Genomic DNA, 13,271 nt, shown 5'->3' on the forward strand with positions numbered 1-13,271 from the left:
CCACCTTTTCCAACCTTTTCATACCTTTTTAGCTGGGATTCCAGACGTCACGGTCATCAAGGGCCAGAACCATGTCTCCAGGATAATGTGCTGAAGACAAGAGACTCGAGACAATTAGCCCCGGCAGAAATGTCCTCACTCGGTTAATTCATTCTTTTGTTCCATTTCTCACGTTTGGCGTTTGCCAAAGAACAACAGAGACAAGGGGTTGCTGGAGTCTGCCTGTCTACTGAAAACTATGCGCAGCATCCTCAAAGCCGAACTTGGAACTGTGTAAATCTGAGATTTGCTTTTAATATTAAGTACAATCCCGAGACACCTTGCAAGTGAAACAAAGAAAATGCAGTAAACCTCAGGGCACTGTGAATCGCTGCAGTCTGAAATGGTGCTGTGTTTATAATCTCCGCCTCCACTATAGTCGCAACGATTATTTAAGTAGATAATAGAGTCAGGGCCTTATCTGAAGTATTTTGACAGTTTGTCGATAATTGATAAAGCAGATCACTACTGATATAAATACTGCCACAAACGCTGGAGCAAAGAAAAAAGAAATCTGCAGTTTACTTTTGCGCTCACATCTCAGAGAGATGCCTGGTTGCACGCGGGAATGTTTTGTTTCGCTGATCTGTGCCCTGTCATTCGCGCTAATCGATTGCTTTGACATTGGAATATCGACCAAGTGCGTATCCGTACCGAAAGAAATGGGCTTATGTCAGGATGTCGGATACACGGAGATGAGGCTTCCAAATCTGATGGGCCACACGACACTCAGAGAAGTCATCCCAAAATCTGCAGAATGGGAGTCGCTGCTTCGCACGGGCTGTCACACACACAGCGCCACGTTTCTCTGCTCCTTGTTTGCTCCAGTCTGTTTAGACACGTAAGTAATCTGCTCGCAGTATCCCGCCTGGCTACTTCTCATAAAGCTTCCTTTGATTTCGGTCGTTGAGAACATTGTTGAGTAGAATCTGCGCATTGCCTCGTCCCTGTTGCGGAACATTTGGGAAAGTGAGCAATAAGTAATTTTGCCCCATTGTATGGTTTGCAGATTCCTCCAGCCTTGCAGGAGCCTGTGTGTAGCTGTCAGGGACAGTTGTAGCCAAGTGCTTGCGTGCCACGGACAGTCCTGGCCCGATGCCTTTGACTGTGATCGATTCCCCGCCAATGAGGACACCTGCCTCACATCCATCAGCACAGAATCGTCGACTTATCGAAAATGTGAGGCCCACGAGCAATTCCACTTGTCTCGGTGTCACGTTGCGTTGCATCCTGTTCAAAAAAAGCGACTGAATAGATCATATCGTGATTCAATTCTAGTTTGGAAATTGCTTGTTTTTAAAGCACGTGTGAAAAATTACCATACCTGCAATGATCTTCGTCTCTATTATTTGCAGTTTTTCCCAAGCCAACTTGCCAGGGCTGTCCTAATGCAGAGGAGCTAGGAGCCCACAAAAGAATTCTGCAAGCATTTTGTCAGAACAGTTTCGGTAAGTCTGGGGGCTTTTGTTTTCAAGGGCAGCAGAGAAATTACAAACGCGACTTGAGAAAAGAGGCTAAGCGTTTATTTGACACCGTGAAATGACCGATGCAGTTCCTTGATTTGGACATTTCTGTATAAAAGTAATTGATGGCCCCTCGTTGCTTTTCCCGCAGCTGTCAAAGTTACCCTGACGAAAAGGAAGCGTGCCTCAGGGGATTCCGAGTATGAGGTTGAAGGACGGGTGGAGATGATTAGCCCTGGTTCGCTGTTTCCCTTTGGAACACGCACTATCATTCAGCAGTGGCTCCTGATCAATACAAACTGCGCGCACAAACTGACACGCAGCAACAACCGCGCCGTGCAGTATGTCCTCATTGGCAATGTTCAGGACACCAATATAATCGTAAATAAGATCTATTTGTGGCACAGAAAGGATACTCAACTAACGCTCGCCGCTCGTAAATGGAAACAACATAAATGCTAGGCGGAAGCCTGGTTCGGTACATTTGTATGTGATGACACATTAATGCACTCGATGTGCATATTGTAAATATAAATTTATAATGTACAGTACATCTGTTATTGTTTGTAAACGTATAGGTTGGAATTATGCTATTGGCCCGCTGAGGATGTAACTGCTTATCATTAAAGCTGTGGAGTATGTTGTGTATATAAGTATAGAAGGATATAGCTGTATAGTATATGAAGCTCTTCTAATTGTAATTGTAACGACTTTACTTTCAGTGCTAGAACTGCGAGGAAGGCAGTGCCAAATTCATTAATAGGTAGGCTGATGGCATCGCTGTCATTCATGTAAAACTGTTACAACAACATTAAAGACGGCGCGCGGTTAGACGCATCAAAAAGTTGTTGCTTCGGTGATATGGCTGCGCCAATAACTTCATGCAAGCGGTCTCACAGTGTCTGCTTCACCATTAAAATACAACAGCGTTGTTCTTTACAATGCCCATTCCCTTTTAACGGTTCGGCAAATGTCAACTTACTGCCAATCACAACACTAGCACTGAAGATTAATTTACACATGTACACTCTTATTAATTCGGGTTTTAGTTATTGGATATTTCAAAGATACAAATTTTGTCTTACTTTTCTTTCGCTCTCGTAATTCAACCCTTCTTTCCTTTTACTGATCTGATCTGATTCTGAATTAGTGTATACCCTCTCAATGTGCACTTGCTCTATGGCGCTGACTCCGTTAATTTGTGTGTTTGTCTCAACAGAAACGGTTCTGCAAACACAAAACAGGGAACAATGAACTAATCAGTTCAGCCCTAAATACAACCTTGTAAATATAATAAAGCAAAGTTCAAACCAGGTATAAAAAGGTCAAGTTTCCACCTTGGGAACAATCTGAAAAATACACTCCAAATTCATTCAAAATTGTGATGCAAGGTTCGGCGTCAAGTTTCTGCGAAAACTCAGTTCCATCACAAACATAAAACTTTCCATAATCCAAAACAATTGGGCAGTGCGATCTAACCGAATAGGTTCTATTTTCTTCCCAATTAAAACGTATTCCCTGGTTTATTTAGGCATGAAGGTCTGGTTGCAGTTTTGGTAATTAAACCAAAAAAAGGGCCCTTTACAACTCCCTTTTGATTTAGCCTCCTCCTCCTCCTCCTCCTCTCTCACCCAGGTTCCCGGATATGATTAGTTCAAAAAAAGTTCAGCAAATTGGGTCTTTAAACTGGCATAAAAGAAAGAGGAAAATACAACAATTAATTTGAAAATTGCATTTAAAATTCCCTGGCCTTTAGATGCCACAATACTACTCACATAAACACTGGTAGCCTCTATACCAACAATTTTAATAAGGGCTTCCAGTACCTTTTAAAACACACTAACTAGTGATTGTATACCTAATAAATTGAGAGTAATATTAAGAGCATTCCAGAACTGGTGATTGTTAAATAAACCAATTCATGCAGTGATTCCCAACCTTTTCAGTATCAAATCACATGTCAGTGTGACAAACAGCTCCACTGCAAGCACAATTCTGAAATGGTTAGTACGAGATAATTTCTTAAACTCCATAATATCTGATGATAGAATACTGACTTGGATGAGAATAAGGCAGAACATCTTAGTGTCTCAGTGAGTGAAATTCCTTACCAGTAGGTCTCCTCAGATACTAATCTGTCTAACCAGATTATGTAATTCATCCTTAATTGCAACAGACAACATCATAAGAGCTTAATTTTCTTAAGTTGTTGATTGTCTACTACTGTAGCCCAGTTAGGTGCTTTGACTAGTGAAGAGACAGATTCTGTAGAAACATGTTTCTTTTCATAAATACCATTTCGTGATCAGCAGTGGGCATTGTTTTTTAATACCACAAGGCACAATGGTGAACAAAAGCCATTAGCCCAGGAGAAAAAATTTCGGTCAAAGTGAGTTTAAAGCATTACTTACTGCTTTAAGAGTTATTTTAATCAACCTGTTCAGAGATATCACACAGGTGGGACTTGAACCCAGGTCTCCTCGATCAGATAAGGGACACTGCTACTGCACAGAAGAGCTCTGGATTTACTTGCTTTAATGACATTTTCTAACCAACCTGTTTGGAGATGTTATTATACACATCTAAACCAGGTGGGACTTGAACCCAGGAAGGACACTACCGCTGTGCCACAAGGGCTTTGTCTTTACTTGCTTTAAGAACAATTCATACAAATGGACAGCACATGTACTTGAAAACACAAGCAGTCAACTGAAACTCAGTGAAGTATCAATAAGGGAAAAAGAGCACCAAAAGGCAAAAGTCTTTAACTCTGTAAATAAACAGAAAAAGCAGTGTGATCTAGAAAGAGGTTAGAAGACTAGCCCTACCTGGAATTTACAGACTCACAGGGAAGCTGTAGGAGCATTTCAAGTTGGAGTTTCAGCTAGATAATGAATGCACCACAGCTCCGTGGCTAAAGTTAAACATCCCTGTTGGGCATAGGGAAAACTTGAATTAGTAGTGTGAAAGAAGTGCCGAGAAGGTTAGAAATAAATGTAAATTAAGTGTACTTAAAACTCACAGTAAGCATTGCCATTATAGTGAATGGACATGACAAAGCAGTGATATAGTAGGGAAATCCAGCAGTAAAGAAATTAAGCATTGCGGTAACAATGTCAGGAATGTAATTAAGAGAATTAAAGCAACAAAAGGAATGATGTAAAAACTAAAGCAGAGAGTTGAAGAAAAGAAAGCAAGAAGTCACCAAGGCCCCATTCAACTGCAACAACGCATCCCTGCTCCTGTACTCAAAACCTCTCACAATGAAGGCCAACATACCATTTGTCTTCTTTATCAGCGGCTGCACAAGGACACCCAAGTGCCACTGCACATTCCTCTCTCCCAATTTACAGCCATCCAGGCAGTAATCTGCCTTCTTGTTTTTGCTTCCAAAGTGTATAACCTTACATTTATCCAAATTATACTGCATCTACCAGTGATTTGCCGATTCACTCAACTTGTCTGCATCATACTGAAGGATCCTTGCATTCTCATCACAGTTCACCCTCCCACCCAAATTGGTATCATCTGTAAACTTTAAGATGTTTCATTTTGTTCCCTTATCCAAATCATTATATATTGTGAATAGCTGCAGTCTCAGCACCGATCCCTATGGCACCCTACTAGTTATTGCCTGCCAATTTGAAAAGAACCCATTAATTCCTATTCTTTTTTCCACTGTAGCAACCTGCTTTCTTACCATCTCAATACACTTGCCCCAATCCCACGTATTTTAATCTTGCGCAATAATCTCTTAGGTAGGACTTTGTCAAATGTTTGCTGAAAGCCTAAATATGCCACATCGACTGGCTCCCCCTTGTCAACTCTACTAGTTACATCTTCCTAGATTTACAACAGATTGGTCAAGCATGATTTCCTCTTCAAAAATCCATGCTGATTCTGTCTGGTCTTGCTATTGCTTTCTAAATGCTCCTCTATAAAGTACTATAATGGATTCAAGAATTTTCCACTCTACCAATGTTAGCCTTATTGGTCTTTTGTGCCCTGTTTTCTCTCTACCTCCCTTATTGAATATTTGAGTGACATTAGCTACCCTCAATCTCCATGGACTATTCCAGAGTCTATAGAATCCTGGAAAATGACCACCAATGTGGCATTATTTCTAGAGCCACTTCCTTAAGTACTCTCGGACATAGATTATCAGGCTCTAGGGATTTATCTATCTTCAATCCCATCAATTTCCCCAGCATCATTTCTGTACTAATACTGACCTTCCTGAATTCTTCCCTCTCACTAAATCTTGCATTACCCAATATTTCTAGTATCTGATTTGTGTTCTCTTTTGTGAAGACAGAACCAAAGTATAAATTCAGTTGCTCAGCCATTTTTTCAACACCTATTTTGCATTCCTTGTTTCTGTCTATCGGGGAACCTACATTTGTCTTCACAAAACTCTTTCTCTTCATATATCTACAGAAACTCTTAGTGTCAGTCCTTATGTTCCCTGAAAACTTACTTTTGTACTGTGTTTTCCCCTTCTTAATTAATCCCTTGGCCCTTCTTTGCTGAATTTTAAACTGTTCCCAATCCTCAGGTATATATGACATAACAAGGTGTAGAGCTGGATGAACACAATAGGCCAAGCAGCATTAGAGAAGCAAGAAAGCTGACATTTCAAGTCTGGACCCTTCTTCAGAAACATATATATTTCTTTGACCAATCTATATACTTCTTCCATGGATTGGATACTGTCTCTAATTTCCATGGATCGGCCCTCTTACTCATTTTGCTTTAGTGGCAAACAGGAATAGATAATTGTTGCTGTTCCCCCATGCGTTCCCTTGAACGTTTGCAATTGTCTATCCACTGTCATCCCTTTAAGTAACTCTCAACAATCTATCAAGGCCAAATTATGCCCCATATCTTCATAGTTTTCTTTATTAAAATTCAGCACCCTAGTCTCCAAATCAACTACCTCACTCTCTGCCTTGATAAAAAAAATTCTATTATGTTATGGTTGCTCTTCCCCAAGGGATCTCACACAGCTAGATTGACAATGATTCCCTTCTCATCTTACAGTACCCAGTCTGAGATGACCTGCTCTCTAGTTGGTTCCTAATATATTGGTCAAGAAAACCATCCCATATACACTCCAGGAATTCTTCCTCTTCGGCATTGTGGCTAGTTTGATTTGCCCAATCTACGCGCAGATTACAATCACCCATGATCACCAATATTTCCTTATCACATACATCTCTAATTTCCTGTTTAATGCCATTCCCAACATCATCACTGCAGTTTGGGGGTCAACATATATATGACACACACTAAGGTTTTTTCCTCCTTGATTTTTCTCAACACTACCCATACAGACTCCATATTGTCAGAGCTAATATACGTTCTCATTATTATGTTAATTGACTCTTTGGACAGCAAAGCCACTCCACCACCCTTTCCTTTTTGCCTGTCCTTCTTAAATACAGATTACCTGTTGAACATTCAGTTTCCATCCCTGGTCACCCTGCAGCCATGTCTCCATAATCCCAATTATATTGGATCCATTTACATCTATCTCCGTGATTAGTTAATCCACTTTATTGCAAATACTCCATGCATTAAGACACAAAGCCTTTAAGCTTGTCTTACTCTTATTTTTCTCAACAGCCCTGTCTGAATTTTGTCCTTGGTTTTTTTTCCCATCACTTTTCTGATTTCCTTTTCTACCTTTTGTTTTTGGTCCTTGCTCTGTTCTGATGCCTTACATAGGTTCCCATCTCCCTGGTATTTAGTTTAAAATTTCCCTTATCATTCTGGCAAACATTCCCCCAGGACATCAGTCCCAGTACCGCCCACGTGTAACCCGTCCAATTTGTACAGGTCCCACCTCCCCCAGAACCTGTCCCAATGCCCCAGGAATCTAAACCCTTCCCTGATACCACCTTTTCAGCTATGTATTTACCTGATATATCCTGTCATTTCTACTCTAGCACATGGCACCAGTAGTAATCCTGAGATCACTGCCTTTGAGGTCTGATTTCTTAACTTTCTTCCTAGGTCCCTCTATTCTGCTTTTAGGACACCTCATCCCTTTTATTTAAACCCATGTTGTTCATACCGATGTTAACATTAAAATTTAGCTTCTTTGCATTAAAATTCAATAGTGGTTGATCTTTTACCACAATTAGGTCCTTGGAGACAGTCCACAAAACAGCGTTGGTGACAGCATCCATCAATCCACAATATCAAAACAACATCGCCATTTTGACCACAGTACTAGTTTTGTGGATGGGACCCAATTCAGACAATGAAATTCTGAATTAGCATAAAATACCAGTGAAAATATAAAGGCAATTTGTTGATGAATGCATGCTTAAAAATGGCTCTGCCTTGTGTTAAAACTTTCTTGTCGAAGACTTTCTGGAAATCCAAATAGATTATATTCATTGGTTCTCCTTTATCTAACTTGCTTAGAACATAGAACATTATAGCACAGTACAGGCCCTTCGTCCTTCAATGTTGCGCCAACCTGTGAAACTAATCTGAAGCCCATCTAACCTACACTATTCCATTACCATCCATATGTTTATCCAATGACCATTTAAATGCCCTTTAAATGCCCTACTATTGTTGCAGGGAGGACATTCCAGGCCCTTACTACTGTCTGAGTAAAGAACCTATCTCTGACATCTGTCCTATATTTATCACCCCTCAATTTAAAGCTATGTCCCCTCGTGCTAGCCATCTCTATCCGAGGACCCTGTCTAATCCTTTGATTATTTTATATGTCCCTATTAAGTCACCTCTCAGCCTTCTCTCTAACGAAAAAAGCCTCAAGTCCCTCAGCCTTTCCTCATAAGACTTTCCCTCCATACCAGGCAACATCCTGGTAAATCTCCTCCACACCTTTTCCAAAGCTTCCACATCCTTCCTATAATGCGATGACCAGAACTGTATGCAATACTCTAAGTGCAGCCACACCAGAGTTTTGTACAGCTGCAGCATAACCTCATGGCTCCGAAACTCAATCCCTCTACCAATAAAACCTAACACACCATATGCCTTCTTAACAACCGTATAACATGGGTAGCAACTTTCAGGGATCTATGTACATGGACACCGAGATCTCTCTGCTCATCCACACTACGAAGAATCTTACCAAGATGCTGCCAGACCTGCTGAGCTTTTCCAGCAACTTCTGTTTTTGTTCCCCAGGCCATTACCTGAGTCTCTGGATTAACAGTCCAGCAATAATACCACTAGGCAATTGAGCTGCATTCCCTTCCTACGGTGGCCCAAACACCCAAGTGCCAGGAATTACTTCTGGAACTGCTGCGCAAATGGAATCAATTCACAGTCAATGGGACCACATTAACCAGGGAACAATCAGCCCTGTTCAGATCAAACCAAGAAAAACGAACATATTTCAATGTGGCAAACCAAATCCAAAGCATTTTTAAAATTTGCTCTTAAAATACACGAACATGCAAAATTGATGATTTTTAGTGGTTATTCTGTCATATTTCTATTCAATACTTGACTTTGACCTTGCTTCATTTTATTTCTTTACCTTGAACATTCAGATTATCTCTTTTCGCTCATATCTTGTTAACATGGAACTATTGGGTAACTCACCAAACAAACTAACCAGCATGTTTCATTGAAAAAAGAAACTATTATAATCATCACAGATAGTTGTCAGTCATGAAAACATCTTCATTTTGTTTTTACAAAAACTTTGTAAAACTTCACACAGACTTTAAACATTTTAAACAATCTCTTTGAACAACTAGGGCCCAGCTTTAACGTTACCATGTCTCCAAGGTGAGTAGATTCCACAAAATAAGATCTGCCAGATCAAATCCATGCTGTATGCCTCTCTGACTCTATAAATAGTGCTGGGTGTCAATATACATTACCTTTAAAATAAAAGCAGTAATCTCAGTAGGGGGACAAGAAATGGTGCGTTTGGGGTAAAAACGATTTCTTGTCGAGATTAAGATTACATTCATATTCCCCACTGAAGACAGCTGAATGTGAAACAGATGTGAAAACACTGAGAAGTTTATCATTTGAAATTGGAAGTTAAAATCGCTGTTGGAACATTATGAGCAGAATTACCTTAGCGACTGCAATTACAATTGATCTTCGCCACTGAGATCGTTTTCCTGACAAGACAAATGCATGGTTTATCAAATAAACAAGTCGAAATGATTTCAATCGTGACAATCGATATCTCTACGACCAGATAAACCAGTAACAAATGTGTGGGGCTTTTGTTGTGGTTGTTGTATTTGATCTTGAGGCCTGTTGAATATGTTTAGTCTGGAATTTGATTGCAATACCTGTCTTTAATGCCTCGCAATAGCACAACAGTTCTTATTCACAATTAAACATGCATGCAGTCACTAGTTTTGACAGAAACTTGAGACCCGGAGCACAATTTTCTTTAAAGCAGGAGCCTGTTGCGCTTTGTACGCTTGGTACTGCCAATCTAATACTTACTAAGCCCGATCGTTTTGTTACTCTCAGTAAACTGGCCAAACGTGCTGTTTCCAAGTGCGTTTATATTTTAAAAAAAACAAAGCTCCAGTTACAAGTCGGTCACTGGGATTTTCCAAAAATTCCTTATCATAGCAACCAATTTAAGGCAACTGGTTCTTAACTCTGTGCAAAGACAGGAACATAACACAGACACAGAAACCAGGAACAAATAAACATCGCTAGATAATAAAATGTGAGGCTGGATGAACACAGCAGGCCAAGCAGCATCTCAGGAGTCCAAGATAATAAAATGTGAGGCTGGATACTCTCTCACAAATAAACATCGCTACTGGTTACATTTTAGGACAGAAACGAGTTGCTCTTTGGCTGCGAGTGGAAGAGAAACTTTTGAATATATACCCTGGAGTTGCAGAAAATGTTGTTTTAATAATGGTTGTTTGTAAACGATAGCGACCCAGAAAAAGAACTCTCCCTGGTCTGACAATTTTAGTGGTCATATCACAAACATTCTTACCCATTTATTCCTAAACGGCTGAATCATATTTTGAAATTCTTCTTGCATAAATAGAAACCTATCTTTCTGTCTTCAAAGGGATATTTTGCTTTGTACTGTAGTCATCGTAGGGCACAACCCTGCACGGATACTGTTGCCACGGCAACGTTAAAATGACTGATAAAGGCTGAGCATAATATTCGCTTTAATAGAAAAATAACAGCAACAAAATCCTCTTTACCGCGGATTCGACAGAGCGGCTTGTTGGATGTCCAGCTTGGAATCAGGCTGATTGCCTTAGCGATCAAAACAGAAAAGAGAGAAATAAACTCCCACTTCCAAAAAAAAATCAGTTTCCTTTCCTAAACTATTTAGAAACCATCCATTATTCAGTCGGACGAGTTTTCTGCGATCTTTGGAACTGTACCGGAGCTATGTGGAGTTTACTGAGTCAAACGTTTCATTGCTGGACATGTACAGAATCGCTGCAAATCCATGTTTGCAACATTTCCGACCAGTGTACAGCTGATAGTGAGTTTGCAAGGACAAGCATCAGCGACGATCACTATAGATAATGTGAGCTATAGCTTGAGAAAATCAGGTGTTACCTAAAATATTTTTTTTTCTAAAACCTTTCCTACATTATGAACTGATGTTTACGAGTGTATTTTTTTTTGAATCTGGCGAAGCGCACAAAGAAAATTACAAACACTAACTCTCTGAAACATCAGCAAAACCTGAGATTGACCGAGCACAAAAGAGCCGCAACCAGCAAATGTACCTTCCAGAAAATAAGCTTCCCAATATTTGGAAGAATGTTCTGCAAATCACAGGCTCGATACTCCTAGCATTTAGTCATGCGAGAGTTAGTGACATTTTTGCTTGCAGCCTGCATCGGACACTTGAAATTATTCAGCAGGAGGGGGAACATGTTCTGAGCGAACGGTTAGATTTGGTTCGTTTTTCACTGTAGGAAGAATTCTCACCACTGACCGCCCAGTCTCCATTTGGATTACTGCGTTGTTTGCTGATAACTTCGAAACAGTGAAAGAGAATTCTTTTTTAAAAATAAAAATTCACTTTGCAACCCACCAAATTCAAAAGAAAATCTGCATTTTCTTTGATTTTTTTGTCACAAACAATGACAATGTGAATGCTGGCTGTTTCTATCATTACTGGTTTAGCAGGGGGTTCCGTGGTTTAATTTCGAAGCTCTCAATTAGCCGAGAAACATGAAGGAAAATACAATTGCCAAAATTCGCCAAAAAGACATGGTCAAAATTAATTACTATGAGACCCATAGCGGAAAAAAATTCTAACCAGTTAAAAAAATCCATCATGTTAAAACAAACGCGGGGTTTGCCAAATCAACGCTCCTGCCTGACAGAGTCGGATTTGCAAAGATCTGAATGATTCGCTTTTTGTTTTTATTTTAAGAGGAGGATATTTGCTTTCCTCTCCAGTTTGAAAGACACCTGTGAGAAATTAAATGTAATGAGATTTTGGTGTCCAGCAAACGCCATCCACTGAATGCAATTAAACACAGAAACTGAAGCTTCTCCTGCTGAACATCAAACACTTCGTGCAACTCCATTCCCTTGATGCACTGCCGTTCGGCGAGGACTTTCCAAACTGCCCTGTACCCCAGTCCACGCCCCTGTACACACCAGCAAATCCTGACTGCGCTGTTAACCATTTGTGTGGTCTTCATTGTTTCAAATTAAGAATAATTTCTTTCTCAAAATGCAATGACTCCCGTTTAACTTCTCTGTTTTAAACCCAGAATGGAGCGGATTAATTTGATCCAGGGTTAAACTAGTTGGGGGGGGGGACAGTAAGAAAATAAAACAGACTGAAATAAAAATGCCACTTTTTTAAACAAGAAGCGCTTGCAGGGTGGAAATGGAAATATATATTTGATTGCATTTTCACTTGTTCGGGAACTGAGCCTGGCCAGTACATTACAGATAAATCACACGTCCTTGTTTTAGACTTTACGAAGTTTTAAATGACACGATGATGATTTCTAGGGGACCCGGTGCTCCCGGGGCTGGGGTCCAGCATGCAACACGTGTCACATTTGTCTGAAATTCCGCTCTGCGCTACCTTAAAACGGGTAGTGACACAGAAACCGAAAATATCCGCGGGTGTAACTCATAGAGTCATACAGCATGAAAACAGAGCCTTCGCCCCAAACAGTTCATGTGACCATAATCCTAAACTAAACTAGTCCCAAACTGCTGTGAAACAGAAGTTGCCGCAAAAGCTCAGCAGGTCCGGCAGCAACTGTGAAGAAAAATTTAGATTTAACATTTTGGTCCGGTGACTCTTTCTCAGAACTTCACCGGAAACGTTAACTCTGATTTTTTTTCTTCACAGACGCTGCCGGACCTGCTGAGCCCTCCCAGCAACTTCTGTCTTTGTTCCTGATTTACAGCAACCGCAGTTTTAATTCGGTTTTTATTTAGTCCTATCTGCCCAAATCCCTGCAAAACCTTTCCTATTCATGTACTGATGTCTTTTTAATGTTGTAACTATCTGTATCCACTACTTTCTCTGGCAGCCCATTCCACACATTAACCACTCTCTATATAAAAAAAGTTGCCACTCATGTCCCTCCGAAGCTTTTCTCCTCTCACCTGAAAAATATGACCCCCTAGTTTGAACTCCCCCACCCGAGGGAAAATACCTTCTCTATGCCCTTCACAATTTTATAAACTTCTGAAAGGTTACCCCTCAACCTCCTACGCTCAGGTGAAAAACATTCCAGCCTTTCCAGTTTATTTTCATAACTCAAACATTCCATTCCTGGC

General features: G+C 40.3%; 1 protein-coding gene across 1 annotated transcript; it reads left to right on the forward strand.

The window, feature by feature from the left end:
- The first annotated feature begins 278 nt into the window (after window positions 1-278).
- On the forward strand, window positions 279-2,316 carry szl (sizzled). Its single transcript, XM_048554103.1, has 4 exons — window positions 279-880; window positions 1,049-1,218; window positions 1,395-1,487; window positions 1,654-2,316. The coding sequence occupies exons 1-4, from the start codon at window positions 588-590 to the stop codon at window positions 1,962-1,964; spliced, it is 867 nt and encodes a 288-aa protein (XP_048410060.1). The 5' UTR covers window positions 279-587; the 3' UTR covers window positions 1,965-2,316.
- The last annotated feature ends 10,955 nt before the right edge of the window (window positions 2,317-13,271 follow it).

Source organism: Stegostoma tigrinum, chromosome 25, assembly GCF_030684315.1.
Source record: "Stegostoma tigrinum isolate sSteTig4 chromosome 25, sSteTig4.hap1, whole genome shotgun sequence".
NCBI lineage: Eukaryota > Metazoa > Chordata > Chondrichthyes > Orectolobiformes > Stegostomatidae > Stegostoma > Stegostoma tigrinum.